At 43.9% G+C, this 23799-nt stretch overlaps 1 protein-coding gene across 1 annotated transcript in view; it reads right to left on the bottom strand.

Moving 5' to 3' along the window:
• Positions 1 to 23799, bottom strand: part of LOC121299785 (neurofascin-like) — a 60865-nt gene that overhangs the window by 22589 nt on the left and 14477 nt on the right. The window contains exons 2-12 of the mRNA XM_041227846.1: positions 16867 to 16934; positions 11221 to 11395; positions 9545 to 9650; positions 8986 to 9182; positions 8395 to 8517; positions 7527 to 7697; positions 2591 to 2702; positions 1695 to 1879; positions 787 to 918; positions 528 to 671; positions 198 to 309 (exon numbers count right to left, since the gene is read on the bottom strand). Of these exons, the coding sequence (XP_041083780.1) occupies positions 198 to 309; positions 528 to 671; positions 787 to 918; positions 1695 to 1879; positions 2591 to 2702; positions 7527 to 7697; positions 8395 to 8517; positions 8986 to 9182; positions 9545 to 9650; positions 11221 to 11395; positions 16867 to 16934 (1525 nt within the window). The remainder of the gene's footprint in view (positions 1 to 197; positions 310 to 527; positions 672 to 786; positions 919 to 1694; positions 1880 to 2590; positions 2703 to 7526; positions 7698 to 8394; positions 8518 to 8985; positions 9183 to 9544; positions 9651 to 11220; positions 11396 to 16866; positions 16935 to 23799) is intronic.

A 23799-nucleotide genomic window follows, 5' to 3' on the forward strand; every position in this document is an offset into this window, starting at 1 on the left:
TCAGCTTTAATACTCAATGTGGCTTCACTTTATCATGGATAGCTGGAAGGTAACATGAAAGCTTGTAGGAGAAGAAATCAAAACGCAAGCCACCCAGACCAGGAGAAATGCATTTGTTGTTATAGGCGTCCGCTGTAGTCACGCAAAATCAAAACCCTAGCCTTTCCAGAACCTTGTGGCACAGCCCCAATACTCACCAGCGCAGCGTGGGCAGTGGAGAGCCAAAGTAGGGGCAGTCGAGGAGGGTACGGTTGTTCTCGATCACCTTGATAAGCTGGTTCCACGGGGCCAGCATACGTGGTGGCATGTCTGCAACAGCAGAGAGAGGGAGGGACAGGACATTCAGTGACATCCCCATCACTCTTTAGAACTCCATTACCCAGACTCCCTCAGAACTCCATTATCCAGACTCCCTCAGAACTCCATTACCCAGACTCCCTCAGAACTCCATTACCCAGACTCCCTCAGAACTCCATTACACAGACTCCCTCAGAACTCCATTACCCAGAATCCCGGAGATATCTCACCCAGTACATTAACAAAGGCGTTAGCCAGCAAGTAGCCGTGCTTGTTGGAGGCGATGCACTGGTACACAGCGCTGCCGCCTATCTGCACCGAACGGAAGACGATGGTATCACCGGAAACCTTGCGGCTCGGGTTTGGGGAGGCATCTGCAATAGGGAACAAAGAAAGAAGAGATTCCTGATAGCCACTGCTTCAATCACAACAGATAACCAAGCAGTGCAGGTGCAGCTAAGAGGGGCTCCCGGAGCATGCAGCACTCACTCTCTATGGCCTCTCCGTTGACCAGCCACTGGATGGTGGGTTTGGGGTTCCCATTGGCTCGACACACCAGCCTCCCATCTTCTTCAGGGGCCAGAACCAGGTTAGTGGGCTTATTCAGCCAGTAGGGGGCAGCTGTGTGTCACGAAAAAAGAGACCTCAAAACTCCACGTTATATCTTAGCTATTAAACGGAACAGGATCGCCCTTCTCATTTTAAACACAGTAGGCCAATGGCTTTATGTATATTCACCCATATATTTCAACACAGATTACAGTTCAACAAAGTCTGGAGACTCTTAGCGGTTTGGGAAACACTGCAGTTTACAAAAGCTGTTCTTATGAAGCTCTCACGATCTTGGTAAGGTTAGAGAGGCTTTTGGGAAATGGTCCCCTGGCCATCCCCTGATCCCTATAGGTAGTGTTATGGCCAGCGGTCATTCTGGTACTATTTTCAATAGCCAGCAATGCTTTAGTCAAGCCGAACTTGCATAACAGACAAAGCTAAGTCACATGACTCACATCTCCCGAGCAACTGTTGTCAATTGATTCAGTCAGTCCTCTTGATGCAGTGAAAAGAGCATTAGGAACTTCTATTACACACTACTTCTTTAAGAAGGCTAAAAATGCTGACAAAGATGACAGCAATAGTGCAGCGACTATGACTGTGGACACAAACACAAACACAGCCACTGCCACACACCGACACGTAAAGTAAAGCATTTGTGACAAGATGGAAAAAGACACTTTGATAAATGCATTACCTGTTATCTATGTTACTAGAAGTTCAGTATAGAAACACAGTGTGAACTTGTATAGGAACAGAAAGATTTAGTGGTCGTTCTGGTACATTCGGACCTAGGACCACTCCACTGCTTGTGGCAGGTGACTCTAGCTGCACAGCGTGCTCACCTTGCACTGTCACAGACACTATGTGGCGGGTCCCCCCCATCTTGTTGTTGGCGAGACAGAAGTACTCCCCCGAGTCCTCCTCCGATACCCCGCTGATGCGTAGCGTCTTGTTGAAGTTCTCGAGCTTCGTCTTCAGGGCGGGGAGTTCCCCCCCCCTCTTAAACCACTTGATGTCGGGGGTGGGCCTTGAGGGGGCAACGCCGGCACAAAGTTACTTTTCATTCAAAAGCTACGGTCAGCACTTACTGTAAGGGTCAAGGCTCATTCACGTAACAGGAAAGGACCTAGAGGAGGGACTGGGGGGTGTGGTTTCAACTAAGGGACTGCTGTGATTGGATACATTTTAACATACTCTGGAATAAAACTCCTGAGCTTGTCGTTTAAAGACCCTAGGTGGATCAGAGATAGTCAGTGTCATCTCGGTTGGTTATATTTGGGTCATACAGTGCTGGTATTGCTCCAGTCACTCGGTTCAAACCACACCTTCGTCACTCACCAAGGTTCTTTCCTTCTATGGAGACCAGACTCGACCTTACTGTAAGGGGTACAATGTTACTTCAACATGTCTTTTGCTTTTCTCTGTATAATATAGGCTCCTATCTGATCGCTGAAAACATACTGCAAAAGATGACTATCTTAAAGGGATTGTTTTTATTGGGAAAGTCAAAATGTTAGCACTAGCAAGTGTTTACTAGTGGTTGTATTTATTTAAAACAACTGTTTCGGATTTAACAGGCTGAATGTTAAGAAATCCAAAACGGAGCTGGATTATCGGGGGTAGACACCAATAATGCCATTTCAATAAAGGAAATCAATGCCAAGGTTAATAACTGGTGTCTAAACGAAGGAGCTGGCCTTTGCCACTGCTGTGTGCTCTAATGTCCTGCGTGACTCACACTCCCGAGGCGATGCACTCCAGAAGCAAATCCTCTCCGCGCAGGACCGTCTTGGAGCTCGCTGTTCCCGTGGGAGAGAGAAAGGCAGGCGCGGTCTCTGGAACTCCGCGAGCTGAGAGAACGCACAGACACCTTCCTTAAATCAGTCCCCTCCCAACTTCCATCACGCAAATTACATGACAAACAGCGCTACCAAACAGAAACAGAGGGGCACCACAGCACCGCTTTCACCCCCTTCTTTGATAAACTCATATTTTGTTAAAGAATAAAGCAAACGCTGAGGGAACACAAAGCCACTTTTTCAGGAACAGTGTTGCTTGAAACACTTCCGGTAGACCTAGTTTGAGGCAACTTTGCTGTATCAAACCCAGCCTCCCCCCCCCTCCCGGTGTGCCGTACAGAGGCCTGAAACCAAATACCAAGCCACAAAGTGGCTTTGTATTCCCTCCGCTTAAGACTCCAGTTGCAACCAATATAAAGCATATTTTGTTTTATTTTACAGATCTGAAGTCCTTTAAAAAAAAATAGGAGTTCATTAAAGACACAAATAAAAGTTTGAAAAAGGTCTTGAACTTTTGTGTTTGATTTATGAAGTTGTTAAATAAGAAATAAGGAGTTGTCAAGACCCCACTGTTTCTTTTATTCCCCTTATAAGCAGGCAATCGGACCATCACGGGACAGAAAGTGAAGGGTCATTAAGTAGATTCTATTGTCTTACCCTTATAATAAAACAGCCGCAGTTTATGCAGTGGAAATAAATGGAAACGGGTTCAAATACTGCAGTGCAGTCAGACTACATATACTCTATAACCAGACTGTAATAGCAACCAATCCTAGCACTGTTTATTTAGCCCCTGCAAGCGCTTACAGTGCAACACAAAAAGTTGCTTTATTCCACTGTTCTGCAGTAAAGTGCCCCAACTTTACTTACCTATTACACAGATAAACTGCAGCTGTTTTTTATATAGGGTGGCTTACAGCCCCACACATTTCTCCTTTACAACAATACAAATTGTACGCAACTTATCTACATCTAAATCATTATTAGTCGATATTAGCTTAAGGTTAGCTTCAAGGTTAGGCTGGAAAAACCAGACATGGGATGGACTGCAGTTTGAGGCATTTCATGTTTGCTTTGGCTCTTTATTAGACCACACGCACATGATCTGAAAATGAGCTTTACACGGATGCCGCTCGCAGACGGAGTTCACTAAAACCTGGAATGGCTCAAACTGCTACATAACGGTCCTCTTGTTTTTTGCCACAGGAGAAACTGACAGGTTTATTAAGGGTCAATTCATAGGAATGCTGTCATTGGTAATTAAAGGAGTCAGTCTAAATCTAAGGAGGGGGATATTGTGAGTGAGTCAAGCTGAATTATTTTGTTTTTACAGCACTGCATTTACCACTGGATCTCTCCAATCAAAGCCAGGCTCAGGAGATTATCAATGTTTGACCCGAATCCTACAAATATTACAAGCATCTCCCTACCTATCCGCACTCCAGTCCACACACACACACACACACACACACACACACACACACACACAACTCTTAGGAGGAAGAGCAACACTCTGCTAGTAAAACTAAACAAATTCATTTGTGATTCTCCAGACCGACCAATTTTGCCTTTAAATTCCAAGTAACTTTAAATGTATTCATAACCGCTCCAGTTACCTTGCTGTGGATGAATTATTGCAGAAAACCAGAACTGACTGACACCCCAAGCCCTCTCCCCCTTTGGAATTGTCCAGGGGTGCTACCTTGCTGTGGATGAATTATTGCAGAAAACCAGAACTGACTGACACCCCAAGCCTTCTCCCCCTTTGGAATGGTCCAGGGGTTGCACACTTAGACTTCATGTCAGGGAAGCCCAGTGCTCCACTAAATGCCCCAACAGAAGGTGTGCTTTTTGGTAGTTTCAAGATCTAGCATCAAATGACTTTCAAATGCTACTGAGTAAAATAGTTTATTGCACTCGGTCCAATCCAGCGACAGAACGACCGGGTGGATCGCACTCTTCCAAGTTCTTGTGCATTGTCAGGCAGATGAGGAGATTGATCAGAGGAAAGCTGTTTAATTACACACACCATTCCCATTGATGGAGTGGTGTGGTTACTTCACACGCGAGGATGGCTATCCTCATTCGTGGAATGACTACAGTACCCCACGAGCATTCCCAGTCACCCTCTCTATAGCTGGCTCTCTGTGACTGGAAATGCCTAGCCCTGGAGTTTCTATCTCTGTCTATACTGAAGATGTGTTTAGTGGGCGCGAGGGGGTGAGAGCTGGGTTAGGTGGTAGCTGGGTTAGGAGACCGGGTCAGGGCAGCACAGTCACTGCACACTCACCACTGTAATAGTCATTGTGGTTCAGAGAGGACGTATCGTTATGGGGCTCCTCTGCAAAAAAACATAACATGGCGTCAGCATGCCAAAAACAAACAGAAAGAAACAAACAGGAGGGCGAAAGAAGAGATAACGTTAACGAGACCAGAGGCGCCGCCCGCTGGGAGGCAGGGGTTACAAACAAAAGAAAATAAACAGAACGACAAATTTGCAAAAGCAAACAATTAATAAGAGGAGATAACAGCACAACAGAAGAAAACATGAAAATCAAACTGGAAGAGTCTTTAAATAAAACCAAGCACAGGGGCTGGATGGTACCAGGTCAGAACAATAAAACAAAAGGTGAAATACAAATCCATTTTTACTGGGGCTCATAGCCAGATAACCTCGATTAAACTAAAAAGAGATTTTACTGTTGCACAAACTGTTCACTTGTTTTCAGAATTATCATTAATTTTCTATACATTTTTTTCATTAAAATTAATTGTAAACCTGGCACTGCTCTTGGAGTGGGTTCCGTTCACGGTTCAGAACGTGGTTAGGTTCTGTTAAGGGTGCTCTACTTTTTACTGGCCAGCAGAGGGCAGCCCAGCTCCCTTAGCTACTCTGGGGAAGAGCTCTTTCTGTCCCTGTGTGGGTGCCTATGACTGGGCAAGCTTCCTTGGCCACTGTGGTTTTCCGCTACTGTATTAGTGCTGCTTTGGAAAGCTGGAATAAACCGTACCTTCCAGCAAAGTTTGTGAGTTGTACTTAAAAGTGTCTCCATACTTCATGATTCATACAGAGCTCTGATCCTCTTAATTAAAAAAACAGAACAAAATGCTTTAATTACAGTGCTGCCAACTAAAGTTGAGAAATATATAGTACATATACTATAGTAACTGCTAAGCCAGATAGCTATCAAACTGTTTCCATCCCACGCTTACATAAGTGGTGTGCAATGTATATTATATATATAATATATAATATAGATATATAAAATATATATATATATATATATATATATAAATATACTTTATAACCAATTTAGTTGAAACTGCATGGAAGTTTCAAAATCTAATTTCATTCCTTGCTCATTAGTAACCAGTGGCTACAGTCCTGAGATCACAGCCCTCCCTAAGTGAATGTACATGGAAATCCATGTTATGTTTCATTTTAAATCTCCCTATCATTCCTATAATTTCTCAATAGTTTTTTTTTTTAAATGACTCAAACACTCATCTCAGACAGAGAAACAGGAAGACAGAGAATCAGATAAATTAGTTTTTAGAACAAAAAAAAACTGCAAACGTTCAACACAAAACAGCAGCACAACATGAAAAAAAGAACGCATAGATTAACAAAGCTTTACTGACATGATAGTTCTGCAGTTCTAGAAAATATTGCCTATATAGCGGGGCAGCAATGATTCTCCCCCCAACCTGCAAATCTGCTAACCCCCCACCAGGTGTCTCTCACAATCCCTGCTAAAGACTCCAAAACACAACATGTTAGGAATCTAAATATCTACATGGGTCCAGTTTCAAACCTTTACCCTCAAATGTGTTTGATAAATAACCTGACATCGCGAACAAGTACATTAACAATATTTGCATTGCATATTCGCAATACTGCTCCCCAGTGGCGATTCAGGGAGTTACAGGTCCTTCCAACTAGAGAAGGCGTTGGACAGAAGGCAGATACACCCCTTAGTGGTGATTTAGAGAGATTACACACCCTTGTGGTGAAGACTAAAGGGTAAAGACAATCTAGTCTCAGTGCTCCTTGCCCACCCATATAATCTACTGAGCCAAACACAAGTAAGCCAGGACACAAGTAAGCCAGGACACCAGTCAGCGAGAGCTAACCCAGTCCAGGTGACAGAAGGCTGTGTTAGGGCCACATGTGGGGAAATGAGTGACTCTCAAGGCTCTAAAGGGTTAAACGTTAAAACATTAAACACCAATACACACCCTAAAACCGCACAGTATTAAGCGTTAGATTGAAAATGCACCGTTTTCTGGAGATCTTGCATTTTACACTTGTTTTAGAATTGAAGGTCAGCTTTCTATTTTGCTTTTTCAGTGAAACCGCTCTCTGCGATGGGGTATCTGAAGTGCCACCAACAGCATTCTTTTAAACAGGCAGCAGTCAGTGCAGTCAGACCCCTGATAAATGATCTCTTCCTCCCTGTGAATATGAAACTCTTTCATGTGTTGAATCTGGAAGTTGGAATTGCTGGATCGGTACACTGGAATTGTTTTAAATGCTTTTATTTTGTATTGCTGTTTATGATAGTGCCAAGTGTTTTTGTTCTGTTGTCCCTTTTTTTCTGCTGCCTTCTCTTGCCAGGACGACCCTGACGAAGAGATATCTCAAAATAAAAGAAATGTGAATTAATCTTTAATTGCAGCTGCATGAACAATTCCTACCAGTAGACAGTACAGGTTTATTCATGCTGCAATGAGGGCGATTTTTTATTTTTATTTTTTTCGTGTTTAGTAGGGGTCGGATTTTCTGGTCCTCTCTTCAACAGAAACTAGGGGAGCTGTGCAGTGCAGGGCTGGGTGCAAGGCGCGTGTGTTTGGCAGTGCTGGGGTGTTACTCACTGGTGATCACTTTGAGGGAGAAAGGGTTCTTCTGCTGGATCGTGTGTGTGAATTGAAAGCGGGCGTTGCAGCTGTAGTCTGTCATCGCGTCCATGGCCACCACGTTGGAGAAGTAGAGATCCCCGTTCAGCCCCATGGAGACACGCTTGTCCTGAACGATTGGCATCATAGCTGTAGAGGAGGGCAGGGGGAGAGGGGTGAATCATACAGACGGTACTGTCAGCGCAAGGGGGGGATGAATCACACACACAGTACTGTCAGCCCGTAGGGTTTCTCTACTGTTTCTGAAAATTAATGTTTATACAGAAAGTAAATTGATTACATTTGACAAAAATCAGTGCTATAATACATTTTAAAATGTTGTATTTGAGTTTATATAAGGGCTACTGTAATGTAAGACCATATCACGTTGATTAAATATTTTGGCCACTTCCTTATGCCTCTTCATTTAAGTTAAGACAATATATACCCACCCCTAGGAGATCAGAATAGATGTCTGAATGGCTAAACCATGAATCCAATGCGTAATCTTTGGGATCTATATACCCCACTGCTGACTGTTAGCAGAGATCTTGCGCAGTATGTTTGCTCAAAATGAGCGAAATGATTTCTGTTAATAATGTACTACCTTGTTTTAAATCACAAATGATTTTAATCACAAACTACCATGAAACATGTTTCATCCTTCTGATGCCTTCGGAAAGCACGCGATCAAAGGTGTATTGTTATGATTAACGTTATAAAACATGCAGAGGTTGTTTTTGAGATGCAGTACTGTACGATGAGTTAAGACTAGTGGCTAGTTCTACAGCATATACAGTGTTTCCACGAGAGCGCTGCCCTGTGTTTGGGTGAGGAGTGAACTCACCACTGTTCATCCAGAAGATGAGGGGGGGAGGCAGTCCAGGGGGAGGGTTGCAGGGCAGGATGATGGGAGAGCCCTCAGTCACTTCCCGAGGCTCCAGATTCTCTTTGGGCCACAGAGGAGACTCTGAGAGACACACACAATAAGAGGTTAACCCAGCACCGATGTGATGTGAATATGGAGGGTCTGAGGAGAGCTGGGGTTCTAGAACTCCGGTAGGCTCTGTGCGTTCTAATCAAGAGCTATTTTTTTTTTTTCTTCCTAAATGATTGACAGGCATTACAAAAACCTCTTGGCCGAACATTATCTGTAAATTTGAGGATATCAAAAGAAGGACTAGGCCTACAGTTTTACAGTTTGTGATGATGATGATAATAATAATAATAATAATAATAATAATAATAATAATAATAATAATAATAATAATAATAATAAGGTGCTGATTTATCAACACATTAATGAATGGATTTGTTTAATGCCTGCCGATAAATAAGCAAGTACGAGAATATCAGCACACCCCTAATAAAATGAATAACACTAATAATAATAATTCCAGGAATCAGTAAGGGGATAGATGGCGTGGTGGCTTCTCACTGGAGACCCGCAGCAGGATCTTGCTGGACAGCGCAGTGCCGTACTCGTTCCGGGCGAAGCACTGGTACTCCCCCTCGTACTCCTCCGGCCGGCCCCCGCTGCGGAAGCCGATCTCCAGCGTGCCGGAGCGGTGCCGCATCGAGACCCGCGGGTCCTTCGCCACATTGAAGACCTTCCCATTCCGCGTCCACGAGAAACTGAGAGAGACAGAAAGATAGTGAGATCAATGCTCAGTGTAGAACTGTCGTGTGGCCAGGTTTGCATACCTTAATTGCTTAGGCAAATCTTGTCATCATGACAACATGCATTTGGTAAGGGTGTGTAAAAGAGGGATTCAAGTAAAAAAGAAATAGTACTGTAAAAGCATAGCAAAGTATAATAAAGCATAAGAAAAGCATGGTAAAGCATAGGTAAACCCTGTAAAGCCTAGAGAGGTGTGGTAAAGTATATTTTAAAATATAGCAAACCATGGTAAACTACAGTACTGTAAATGCATACTGTAGCATAACCATGGGAAAAGCTCACTCACTGTGGTGCTGGTAGAAGGGAGGGCCCTCACCTGGGTATGGGGTTCCCCTTGGCTTCACACTCGATAATGATATTGTCTCTGGGGTCCACGATGTAGTGCTTCACTGACTGCTTCGTGATGGTCGGAGGCTGTTTAACTGCACAGGAAAACCCACACCATTACACACTGTCAAATATGCATTGTACCTGTGACAAGACCCTGCGATCCCCACCACTGCCACTTATCAGTTCTGTACTGTTTTAAACACACTCTCAGAGTCCCTATACTCACTTCTCTACAGTCTATTAGACTCGTTTTAATTGAGTTCACAGGTTCTCAGATACTCAGTATGAAATTATCTATACTATACTATACTGTAGTGAGTTTGCTGGTTCTCAGATCCCTAGTATGAAATTATCTATACTATACTGTAGTGAGTTTGCTGGTTCTCAGATCCCCAGTAGTGACTTCTCTACACTAAATGGAAAACCCCAGAGAAGCTGTGTTGAGGTGGACTTACTCTCTTGTTGAATTCTTGCTGTTGGGTCCAGAGTTGTCAGATTAAAAAGAGAGACAAGGAGATGGGATTGTTAGTAATATTAGGAATGTCAGGTTCAGAAGTACAGCAAGATTATACACCACACTGAATATTGTTAAAGGATGCAGAGCTGTCACAGATGAGGCGCAATGCTGTAAGTTAGAGATGCTTCATGAAATCTGCATTCTTGTTTCACTTCTGGAACCCTAGTGGTGGAGGCTAGCATGTTGTGCATGCATTGGAAGTGGCTGTCTTGGATTCATTGGTTTTTGCTGTAGGAGGAAGGAGCCAGGAACTGTGCATGAAAATGAAATGAAAACTGAAGTCATCATGGTTTGTGTGTGTGTGTCAAAATGTGAATACTGAGCTTAAGATTTCAATTAGCCTAACCCTAACCCTAATTAAAATAATGCTGTACAGTTTTACATTGGACTATCCTTCTGCACCAGGTAAAGGGCCTTGCCCATCTTTCTGCACCTATGCCAATTCTTTTTACTAGTTTTTAGAACATTACTTGATAAACAGCTTGATAAACCAGGACTTGGCTTTTTATAAATCTATACAGTAACATTGATTGATTTACTACAGTGTAATACCAGCCTTTTTCCATACAGGGAAAGTGTATTTCATTGTTCTGGTGTGACTGTCTTCTCTGCTCTAACCTCTGCCCTGAATAGCTTTGCCACAGACAGCAGTGCTCTGCAGGTCTGCTCTCCAGCCTCCCGGCAGGGCCTCCGCCTCACACCCGGCCTCTCATTAACAGGACTTTGGAAACCTGGTTTCTGAGGCCTGCAGGAGACAGCGAGGCTTCTGATACTGACAGGACAGTCAGGCTAATGACTGCCACTGCTGTGGCCGCAAGGGCAGCTCTAGGTCAGCCGGCAGGGGGGGCAGATTGAGAGCTCATGGTAAAATTCTGCTGCACACAATAAAACCGTCTTATGATTGCAACGATGATCCCTAGTGGTATTGTTAAAAAGGATTGAGAAGGCACACACACACACACACACACACACACACACACACACACACACACACACACACACACACAAGTAAGCAATTAAAGGTATCTTCATTTCCAACTCAAGATCACCATTGTGTTAATTAAGTGTGAAAGATTAGGATATGTGGATATGACCATTAACATACAGTTAAACCCTGCCAGTTCTGTTCTTGATGTAATACTTACGGTCCAGCGGTACTTCAATCCCGCCCACCCCACAGCAAAGCCACAGCAGGAGAGCCACACCCCCCAGAGAGAGCTCCCGTCCCCTAACCAACATCTTCCCCACGATTGGACCAACGCACACCCCTCTTCGTTGCCAACTGGCTGGATTGACTGCTGCCGGCCACTCCCCTCGGATCTGCAAAGAAACACAAAAACAACTTACTGCATAATTTTAGAAGGCATGGCAATTTGAAAGTCAAGTACAACATAAAAAATAAAGTTCTGTATTTTATTAATAAAATATTCATGCCCTGGATATAGAAAGAGACTGATAGATGACCAGCTACATTCTAGCAAAGGTACTTTAAATTTCAGATTATAGGTGGCCCTATGCACACACCATCCCAACAAACTGCCTCTGCCAGCATGTGAGTTCCCCCTTACAGTAAAAAAGCTTACTGTGGTATAGCACGGTGAACGCATTGTAAAAGCCATGGTATACCACAAAGCATGGTAGTAACAGCATTGGAGAACTGTGTGCAAACCTTTAGCAGGTGGTCGACACCCTGGACTGCAAACTAGCAGGATGAAAGAAGCAAGGATACCTCCCTGACTGGCCTAGATTCACAGCTGCTGCAGCTGGAGGTCCCAGGGGACAGTGCTGAAGCAGCCTGTGTGCTGTGAGCGACTGCAGCAAGGAAAACAGCACTGCTCAGCTAAACTGAAAGAACGAGAAAGGGGGAGGACAGAAGACACACACACGCACACGCTCACTTGCCATAATGAACCCAGTCCCTCAGCACCTCTACATACATACGACATGCAGGTGGATCCAACAAGTGCCCTGATGATTCATATTGCCTTGTGTTCTACAAAGCCTTGGGTACAGCACAGATTCAAATGAATATTCTGATATAATACAGCCCCTGCAGCTGGGTAATAAACTTTACAGTTTTACAAGCTGCTGGTGCTTAAAGCAAGCTCAGAGCCTGACCCCTGGCTGGACCGATTCAGGCAGCGGGCTGCAGTACAGCTGGGGAGAGGAAGGGGGTGCTGCAGGGCAAAGGAAGCAGGCAGTCATCCTAGACAGCTCAGCACCCAGCTAATCGCAGATCACAGGGCAGATACCAGAAGAGAGGAGCAGAAACAAACCTGACACTAGCATCTCTTTCTCAAGAAGCACACACAGTTCTCTCTTCAAATGTTTACCAATTCACTCAAATAGTGCTGAGTACTACAAGGTGTAGTGAAGCACAGTGAATGCACGATAAAACACAAACAAGTAAAGCACAGAGAAGTATGCTAGAGCACATTGGTAAATGCAAAGCATTATTATAAATGAAGATATTTCTACAAGATCGATTGAAAAGAAAGCTGTCAAGGTCTTTGTATCAGTGGTAAACACACAACGGACAATGTGACAATATCCTGCAGAGACAAAGTTTGTTTCTGCTACAGCAGACCATCAAATATGCAATAATCCGGCAGATCAATGTTTAACATTTCCAGTATCTGAACTTTATATTACTTTCAGTGGCTGGGAGCCCTGGTTGACCAGTCAGTTTGTAGCTGTAGTTTGTTCTGCTGCACCCTGAGAATCTCTTGTAAGGCATTGATTGAAATCTATAAAATCCTAAATGGAATAGATCATGTTAACCCAAGACACTAATTCACATTAAGCACAGATAGAAGAACATGAGGGATAAGTCTGGAACAGAAGGTAAGCAGCACAGAGAGTTATAAATGCATGGTTTAGCCTACCAGGTGAAGTAGTCAGATCTAAAACACTGGGAACATTTACAAAAAAAAACTTGATTCTGTGCTTTTAAATTTGATCTCCCCAATAAGGGAGAATGGTGTTGGTGTGTATGTGTGTTTGTGCCTATGCTCCCTCCTGTTCAGTACAGCTCCCCACTGCAGCCTGCAGTTCTCCATCAATAAAGGAGCGTTCAAGGTAAAAATAGAGCTGACAGGCGCAATGATTCTCCTCTGCAGTAGGGCCCGGGTGCGCTGGACTGAGCGAAGCAGACCATGAGACAGGAGGCCAAGCTAAACGTCTGGGATGAAGTCTCCGGTGCATTATAATACATTACAAACAGAGTTCCCGGAATGCATTTAAATGCAGGATCTCTCTGTCCTCTGCTATTTACTTCTGAGCCTTATTGCTACAGCACGGCCAATCTGCTGGGGATGAGCTGGGAATCCAGGATCTGCTGGGGGTGAGCTGGGAATCCAGGATCTGCTGGGGGTGAGCTGGGAATCCAGGATCTGCTGGGGGTGAGCTGGGAATCCAGGATCTGCTGGGGGTGAGCGGAAAATCCAGGATCTGCTGGGGGTGAGCTGGGAATCCAGGATCTGCTGGGGGTGAGCTGGGAATCCAGGATCTGCTGGGGGTGAGCTGGGAATCCAGGATCTGCTGGTTCCCAGCTTCTCAGTTCTAACCACTAGACCACACTGCCTAAGAGAGTCAAGGGCTGAACTGTTATTCATGCTAAGATTTCTCAAGATCTCATTCTGCTGTTGATCTGCACAGTGATAGTAACACTACTGTGTCGAGCCCTCTTCATACAACTGAACATTCTAGTATTCACAGATATGATAAGGCATGAAAGGTGAACAGAGGGACAGTCACGCAGTGACACGGTTAACAATCATGGCAGTCTCAACCCCCCACACCCCCAGGCATTGAGTGCCCATCTGTTGACAATCTCAAACCCCCCCCCCCCATGGGGAAAGAGGCACACCTCCCACACTAACCCTTCTGCTCCGGCTGTCACTCAAATCACAGTGAAAGCAAAACAATCGGCACCTCTTTCAGAAACTGCAGAGACACAGAACAGGGACAGAGCCACCACAGGACAGGAGGCAAGGATGACAGAACACTTGAAATGGAAGCTGTCCCACCATAATGTAGGATAACACCAAGAAGAGAGACTGAAATATCAGCAGGACCAGGGCTGGACTGTGAATTTGTAAAACAGCACTACAGTGCTCCAAATAAAATTGAATGAATGCATCTGTACAAAACTCTGAGTGCAACGTAGAGGTCTGGGAAGTTGACTTTGTACTATTGTTGCTTAGATTTGAAAAGAACATTATGTCACAAAAACGAAGATTGAGTCTCTGTCTGAAAATGATATACCTTGGCTTAAATGTAATCAGTTCAGTGATATTTCAGTATCAGGTCCCTTGAAAAAACGCTGTGATGGTAAAGGCAGGGGGTTAAAGAGTTAAACAGATTCCATTTTCAGTTCCTGGCTGCCTAGCTGGCTGTCTCCCTGGGCAGTTGTCTTTCTGGGTCAGTGAGGGGCACGTCAAGAAGCCTGTATCCACGCTGTGTGACATTCAAGGGAGGGGGCTGCTGCAGACACCTGAAGTCTCTTCATGTTTTCCCTGCTGTTTATCTCCCACCCTTCTCCTTTCTCTTGTTTCAATTAAAAAAACACTCCAACAAAAATTATGAGATACAAGAATTTCAGCTAGCGCCTTCATCAGTCTTAAATGGCTCAGCTTGTTTTACCTAATACCTGTATACAAAGGTTTTTACAGTAAAATGTAAAAGCAAAGGGTTTAAACCAGAATCAAGTCATGTGGGTGAATGTTTCTTCATGCGTGTAATGAAGGCATTACCTGTAAAATGTGCATGCGTGCCTTGTGTATTATTAAAGCTGGACGAATGTGCAAAACCAGCATATTAACGCACAGGCAAGCATGACAAAGCACTGGTAATTATGTATAAGCATCAAATCACCAGGCTAAACTTGTATCTTTTATTCAGGGAACGAGTGCTTTAAGGCTCTGCCACCAATCTGAGTCACGGGGGCTGTTAAGGATCTTGACGTTCCTGATATCCACCCCCATCCCCTACAGGGCTGACAGGAGCAGTCCTGGTGTGACTTTACCAGGAGCTGTCCCAGCTGCCACTCCAGAGTGCCCCAGAAGCCTGGGCTGCAGCACAGGGAACTGAGCTGTCCTGTACGAGGTGGGTCTCTGTAGAGGTGGGGTCGCTCTATTAAAAATACTGGTCTAGTGCCTGTTAGGACAGCTAGACACAAACACAATCACAGTGATAAATCACACCCTGTAAAACATTGAAATTCAATTTGTGAGGGCACAAAAAAACACTACCAGCAAACACTACGCAGCACATGCACCCTCACCAAGAATCTTACACATTCAGGGGTACTACCATGAGAAAGTACCCAGTATGTAAAGAATGGAATAATGAAAGGTCTACTGTAGACGCAATTGGATTGGTACAGTCAATATCTACAAGCATCTCCACTACACATTATCTCTGCTGGGGGGATTATAATTACATACTGCTAGCATTGAAATACATTCAATGGGTACCCTTCAGAATACTCATTCATAATACATTCATGTTAGTGCATTTCTTTTTACTATGAACCATGCTGCTGTATCTACTACTAGTGTGTTGCTGCACCAGGGAACCTGTTCAATATTCTCCCAGAGCCATTGCAGCTAATACTCTGAGCTGATAAAGTGTCTGCTAGGATTTCTTCTTCAAGATAATGCACGGGGTTATAATAGGATCTTAGGGACAACAATCCATCCACTCTGGAGTGGGGGAGTATTAAAATCTGAGTGGTGAAGGGATGCTGCAGTCCACATTGATAAAGCTATGCTATCCTGCATTAGGATTACCAGACTAACTCTCTACAAGTACAGAAAGCCAGGCTGACACAACCCTAACTTGGCTTAAAGCAAACAGCTGCCTGAAGTGGAAGCAAACAAAGCTTTCCTTTAACTATGCAATAGAGCAACTGCATTTCATGACCTGGTCCAGGCTTGACCCCTGTAGCAGATTGCAGAAACGTCTGTCTGCTTGACTTAGTTTCCTCTAAGTTTTGCCTCGGTACAACTTGTTGTGTTGTCACTCTGGGCCGACGACTTCCGTCACTCATTGTTTGTTTCTCAACTCAGACGGTGCAGCTGTCAGTCAGTGGTCTCCATAGCGACAGCTCCATAGCACCCAGACCCCTCAGTGCCACACTTCTGTTCTATAAATACGCCCGTGAGAATCCCACAGCATTAGTCACCTCTGTCAGCCCTCAGCTCTCAGACATCAGACATTTCCCACCACAGGGGCTGACAGAGGCACAGTACCCAACAAAACAGGCTTGTTACAGGGGGAGCTATCCTAAACATCCCCCCCGTGTGCTCCAGTATACTGGTAAACTATAGTGAGAGCCTATACCCTGCTCACAGACAAGCCATAGATAGTAATAACCCTAACCCTAAACCAAAAGCATAAATTAGCTTTGGGTTCAATTTAAATTACCTCTATATTATTGTCTTCTGTAATAACTTGCTCATGAAAGGGATATACAAGGATAGTGGTAATGTGCGCTTTTCTAAATTGCCCTGCAAGCATGCCTCAAGCCTGCTCTAGACTGGCAGGTCCAGCTTTCTCTTAGAGGGAGGGTGCAGTTCAGTCTCCATGCCTCAAGCCTGCCCTGGACAGGCATGAACACCCTTTCTCTTAGGAGGTGAGGGAACATTTCAGTCTCCATGCCTCAAGCCTACCCTGAGCTGCAGGGAGCACCCTTTCTCCATGCTTCAGGGATTGCAGTTTGCATTGTTATAACATAAAGCTGTACATTTTCACATCCTAACAAAATATATATTAAAAAAAATCCTTACCAAAAATTCAGGGTGATGTGCAGATAAAGTCCTGATAAGGTTTGAACAGTTTCCTTCGTTAATGTCACCTGGAATAACAGAAATACATACTTAATTGATAAAAAAAAAAAAAAAAAAACTGTACAGTTTATGATAGGGCATTTTAATACATGCAGCAGCTGATTGGTTTATTGGAGCTGAGGGAGAGAGCCCAACAGGTGTATTGTGTTTAGTGCCCAGCAGGGGGAGCACCTGTGGTTTAGATTACTATTACACACACATGGAAAGACACAATGGGTTTTTATACATACAAAGACATTCCTATTTGATATTACACAACGTGGAGGAAACAAATTGAAGCATTCAGGTCCATTTTCATTCCGCATCCACAGTGTGTAATGGTGCCTGAGGATCTCAGATACGTGGCAGATTCGCTGATGTTAACAAACGGTTTGCTTGAATATAGCATCTGGATACACTATACCATTGTTTTTACAAGCAGATATTTGTAGCAGGGTTTAATTGTTCACGGATGTTGTAACCTGTGTCCTATTGCTCACTGGGACACATGAGGTGCTGTACATCAAGGTCCAGTCCTGGTCCACATGTCATGAAATTATGAGACAGATTTCTGAATAATGCTCCCTCCAGTACCTTGCCACAACAAGAGCTGTTGTGGGCTGCGTTGCTTACTTTCCAATGCCTTTGGCTGTGGTTTTGAGCTCTGTGTTGCTTTGTTCTACAATGCGACTATAAAACACAGCACTGTGTAAAGCTCAGTGGTTGGCAATACCACATAATAGGAGACTGTCTCGTTAGAACTAAAACCAACAGTTTACTGTCCTCCTCGAGGAGCTGTGACCTTAGCTCTCAAATGCACAACAATCTTTGCGTTCCAAATGTTGAATGGAGATTTTGCAATAGGGGCCAGTGTACAGTGGTTGTGAAATAATTGTTTTCTTAATAATCTGTTTGCTCCTTACTTTAAATGGACATTACAGGGGAATGACCCACACTGCATGAACACAAGCTGAGAATGCCAACTTTCCCTAAGAGCACGCCATGCATGAAAATACAGGGATTAAGAGTAAATTCTGCATCGTTGCTAAAAGCTCTCACCTTTCCCTTCGTGTCATGTATTACTGCTGGCAGGATACCAACAAGCAGTTCTGAAATCCACTACAGCGCCCCCTGCTGACAGCACAGTGCCATTACCACCAGACGAAAACCTGGTACCCCGACAGTTCAGTCTAAAATGATAACGCAGTTCTTCCACGTCACTAAGTGATATAACCACACTCACCTTGTCCTCTTTAAAAACCACCAGACCGCAGAGCTGCCTTTAATTTATTAGCAAAGATGAGCTCATGTTTTAGTTTAGTTTTTTGCACTGGCATGCCCTCCCCACGGCGTGCTCGCTGACATTTCTCCCCGCTTTGCACAGGGCTCCTCTTCAAACGAGAGTCCGCGTCACTTAAGCCCAAAAGAGAAGACTGAAATAAAACCCTTCAGAGTGTGCAAACAAAATCAAAAGCAGCTGCCTTTGACAACTCAAACGACAGACAAACAGCATTGCCATCAGTGCTGGGAATGTCTGAACCTCTCCGTGTTCCTCTGCTACGCACTGGCTTTGACACCCTCCGCTTCATTGTTGCTTTTCTGAGACTGCTTCTCCTGATCAGTAATCTTTGATACATAATACATGTCGGGGACTCATTCACACAGATGGCTCAACTACCTATTGTAGGGTTTCTGTTTTTTTTTTTTTTTGTCCGACCCTTGACCTTGCAGGCCAGAAAATGCACAAACAGTGTCATCTACTGCCAACCCCGGAAGAGAGTCGCAGCCTGCTACTGTCCTCAACCGCTCCTGCTCCAATCAGAGTGACATGGCAGTGTGACATCACAATGGCATTCAGCAGGAGGTCTGTTTTTACACGTTTCAGCAGTTCAGCATCTAGCGAACAGGACGTACCCAACCAAACAGTCCGGCATTGTCTTGCAATGAGGGGTGACACACGAGGCTGAAAACAATAGCATCATTCTACCACGTTCATTGATGATATAACGACAAGCAGAGCTGCTTAAAGTCACTGCAAACACCACAGGTCTTTCGCTGCCTTTTTAACTGACCCTGTCCCCACGTCTGCCGGGTACACTTGATCATTCTTATATTGAGCAGGTAGTCAGCATTTCCTCTGTGATGAACTCTGTTCCAAGAATAAGCATTCTCATGAGTTTCTCAGTGCGGCAGCCTGCGACTGTCTGCCCAGCTTGTCAGCAGTTTCAAGACAACAATCCTATCCAGATCCAGATATATTTTTACTGATATGTACTACATTCCCCTTAAAAACTGTTTTTAAAAGGTCTAATGTTATTTTGAATAGCACACAGTGCCACCTATGGCTAAACACTGTAACTACTGTTAGGATTTTAGCACACAGTGGGGAACATTCAATTCGACTAAACAGTAGCGGATCCAAATAAGGCCACTGATAAAGAATTAGCTAAGGGACAATGCTGTGAAAATCAAACTTCAACAGTACAAGTTTATAACTCTACCCCTGTCTGTTAAACTTTAAAGATGTAATGAGGGCTTTCTTTAGATTTGCCGCTGTTTAGATCAGTAAAATAGACCCCAGTGTCTGTGGGTGGCCAGATGCTGTAACTGTAGCAAATATCTTAAAAGGAAATCTGCATTTCCACCAAAGAAATCACTGCACAGCCACAGAGAAAGCTCACGCCTTATCAAACAGCGCGAGAGAAAGAAAGGGGAGTTTCTCTTGTTTTCTCAGAAATGAGATGTAAATGTCAATGGATCTGTCCTGACTACAAAATAAAATGAATACCCTTCAATTCCCACCAAAGCTATCTTGAGAAAGTGGCACTAACTAGAAAAGAGGCATTGATCCGAACAGGGGCAGGCATCACTGTCTTCTGTCACTTTGAATTCAACAGCACTGGCACAGCGCCCAATTATCTGTGAAAAAACACTTACTTCAGCTGCACCCGCCCACAGCACAGCGCCAGTGACTTGCTTGGATTGTAGAGACCGCACAGTCAGCCAATAGACTGCAGGAAGCACCCAGGCAATCACTTAATTGGCTTGTGAATCAGCCAATTAAAAGAGGGAATATTTTATGTTTAATGTACGGGGTTAAATTATTTGAGCTGGCATTGGATTTGGCAGTGTTTTTGATCCTTCCCCAGTCAGTGTGTTATCAAAGTTGTTTGGGATTTTTTTTTTTTTTTTTTTTGCATTTTTATGAGCAAAACACCCTTAAAGATTTATTGGTGAGCAGTCAAGTAAAACAGCCTTTTAAAATTGAACATTTTCTTTAATGCACTTTTCTATCTATCCAATTACTGCAATTCTCCATATTCAATACATCTACACATACCGCATAACATGAACATAAAACAGCATTTTCCCCATTCAGCATAAAATATTACAGAATGCAAGATGCATCCAGAATGAACATAATGTACACTAATAATGCATAAACTCACAAAGCTGTCAGCTAGTCAAACACACTGGGATTCTCACAGCCTAGCCACACTACCTAAATAATGTGCAATAAACACACGTTAAAGCAACATGATTGTCATTCACTTCATTTATCCCTGTGCATAATATAGTTAGTGTGAATAGAGTATTACTCAACCTTTGTTATTGGTCACTATCAAGCTTACCTAACATCTGACATCTATCAATTACCTGTCTAATGCATGAGTATAATGATGGATAATGGACTCAGAGATAAATGGATCAAGGGATGAGTGACTGGGAAACATTAACAGCATTGTAATATGCATTATTCCAGCTGTGACGTTTGTGGGGTGGGGGCCGGGCAGAGCTGTAATCCGCCCCCCTCCCACTGTCTCCACAGAGATGACCTCTTTGCTTTTCTTATGTTTTCTGGACATCAGCTGAAGGTTCACTAAAAGCTAATTCCAGCTCCCTTCTAGAGTGCCTCTGTGAATTGGACACTGTCTCAATGAAACTAATTTGGTTACTTTCGGGTTTTATTTCCAATGGCTTTGCTGTATGTGTATTATTGTAATTGGGCCTTTTGTGTCACACTCTGATCTGTGTCTCCCATTTAAAAATGTTTCATTATAAAACATGCAAATGGGAAATTCTCTCTTATAATAGAATCCCGGTACTGGAGAAGGGGAAGGGGGGGTTTATGGACAGAACCCCTAGAGCCTCAGACCCCAGGGTGGGTCCTGAGAAGGTGAGATCTGAGGGAGGTGTAGAGAGCTGGGAGTTGACAGGAGCAGTCGCTCGCTGTTGCAGAATGACCTACTTTAAGAAGGAGGTTGAAAGACAGGATGCAGGAGATGCTGATGCAGAGAAGAGGCACGAGGGTCTCTTAATGCATCTTCTTTTCATTAACAGAATGCTCTGAAAATACCTGCCTAATAGTCGTGTGGTTAAACTATTATGGAACTGAATTGAGTAACTGTGTGTGTGTGTGTGTATGTGTGTGTGTGTGTGTGTGTGTGTGTGTGTGTGTGTGTGTGTGTGTGTGTGTGTGTTAATTATACGATGCCTGGGCTACTACTGATTGTAAGGTCATTAAGACTGAATTAATGGTCTTTATTTGGCGGAAATTCTAGGAACTTCACAACGGGGGAGGGGCGGGGCTTGCAGGAATGTTTTACATATAATGGTAGTTTCAATCGGTCTGCCTGATACTACAGTCTTTAATAATTAAATTTAATTCTGAACATTTACAGCCATTGTATACTTAGGTATTCTATAACAGAATTATCCTAAAATATTCATGACCTCCGCCCCCCCCCCCCACCTCTGAGAAGCTGTCTGCAGTCCTGACTCCCTCTTAAACCCCCCCACAGTACCACTCTGGCCTCCTTTCTCTCACTCTAACTTCGGGCATCATGACAAGTGGTTAAAAGTCCTGCTTGCGGCGGCTCTAGTCTCCTACACTGCTGCCAACATGCACTCACAGATCAGGCGCAAGAATCTTGACAGGTCCTCGCCTCTGTCATGCTGCAATGACTCAGTAAAACTGGACTTAACCCTTCCAGCTCCACCCAGAACTGCAACACAGGATTAAACAGCAGCACTCATTAATCTGCAGGCCTCCAGCATCTGCAACATATGTCCATTAAACACAGCACCACTGTGCTGTGTAAGATTCCTGGTGCTGAAGCATGCCCTGGATTTGCGTAAGTCTGTACAGAACTCAAGTTTAAGTGCTTGTTGTCAAGTTTGCAAACGTATCAATGTTGGGCTTAGCCCTGAGCTGCAAAATCAACAATCTGAAAAATTACATTTTAAACAAAAGCACCCATCTATATCATCTATCAATAAAGCGTCAATCAGCAAGCATAAAAACCCACCACTGGATGCAAATGACAAACGACAAATATTGCAATGAACATTGCTTCAGGAATGCCAGACTTGCATACAAGATACATCCCTGAAAAACAATGGACCCAAATACCACTCAGACATAACAAAAGATACACACACACACACGCACACACACACACTCTCAGCTATTGACCTCTCTCCTTCTCCATCACCACTCTTATCCAGTCACAATGATCCGCTTGCCAGTTGCCTTGGCAACCCCAGTTGGGGTATTAAAAGTCCCAGAGGATTTGTATATGCTGGCAGGGGTGAGGGGCCACGTGTAGATCCCCATTATTCACACAGGCAGAAGGATGCAATCAGGAGAGGCAGGCAATGGGCTTTTAACCAGCTAGATACAGCTACATATCATACAACTGAGGAAATAAAACGTTATTGTTCAGCCTGCAAGACAAGACCATAGAGAGATACAGAAATACCTGTCTCAGGGGAATTAGAGACAAAATTAAACACAGATAAGAGAATGGGGAAGAGAGCGGCTAAATGTGACTTCATTAAATCAATGCTGAAGAGTTTTCTGAAACGGAAGCGATTTATTACCAGGTGATGCTCTGGGTGACAGTCAACTTTGTGTCTTAATTAAAAAAAAATGTCTTAATCATTTTCCTTCTTATAGTCATTATTACTATTAGAATAAAAAAATATAATGTCTTTTAAAAAAAAAAATGTAAAGAAAAAAAGCAATTTGTTAAATATGAACACCCCCCACTTTCCCACACCCTAAATATTTCCCTTCCCCTAAATATTGCCATATGTTTATTATAAAGTCCAGATAGGAGGGTGAGGCAAGCTCAGCGCTGTATACTGCAAATTAAAAAGAAACAGTCGGTTACAAATGTAGACGATGTTGATTTGTTGAAGGCTGGTTAACCCCTTTGTCAAACAGAGTCTCCAGTAGATACAGGAACTGCTGCTGGGCCTCATTTGTCTGGCTCAGTCCACCTGCCTGTGGTTTCCATGGTGATTAACAACATTCCGTGGCTCCCATCAGCTCTTGGCAAGCTGCTCCCCCCCCACCGCCCCCCCCAGGAGGTAGTCAGCTTTACCAAGACAAAGGGAAGCGAGACGTAACTGGTGCAGAGCCACGAACGGGAGGCGGGGAGTAACAGTAACACATTCCCTCTGGGCTTTGAGAGAAGGCGATGGCTATAGTGTGACAAATGGGTTAATTAGACCGTTACAAAATGTACCTTACGGTTACCGGGACGGAAATAAAACTCCCATTGCTTTGCAGTTTCAGCCACTTCCCGTTTTACCTTGAGTTGAATTGATAGGTATGAATGAAGTAACAATCGATTCATAGAACCGGAGGAGGGTTCTTGAACTAGCTGGGGTTGAACCTGGAATGAGTTGCTGGGTCACCTGGATCATGGCTGGGTATTGAAAGCAATAGTCTAAGCTACAAGATCCATCTTGTCAGTGAGATCTATAACTGCAAAACGAGGCAGGACTAGTGAAAGACATTCATTTATCAACATGGGGGTACAAACGTTTTATGCTTGACTGAGAAATGATACGTCAGCCCCTTCGTGACTGAATACTGAAGGCAGA

The sequence above is a fragment of the Polyodon spathula genome, chromosome 25, assembly GCF_017654505.1.
Source record: "Polyodon spathula isolate WHYD16114869_AA chromosome 25, ASM1765450v1, whole genome shotgun sequence".
NCBI classification, from domain to species: Eukaryota; Metazoa; Chordata; class Actinopteri; order Acipenseriformes; family Polyodontidae; genus Polyodon; species Polyodon spathula.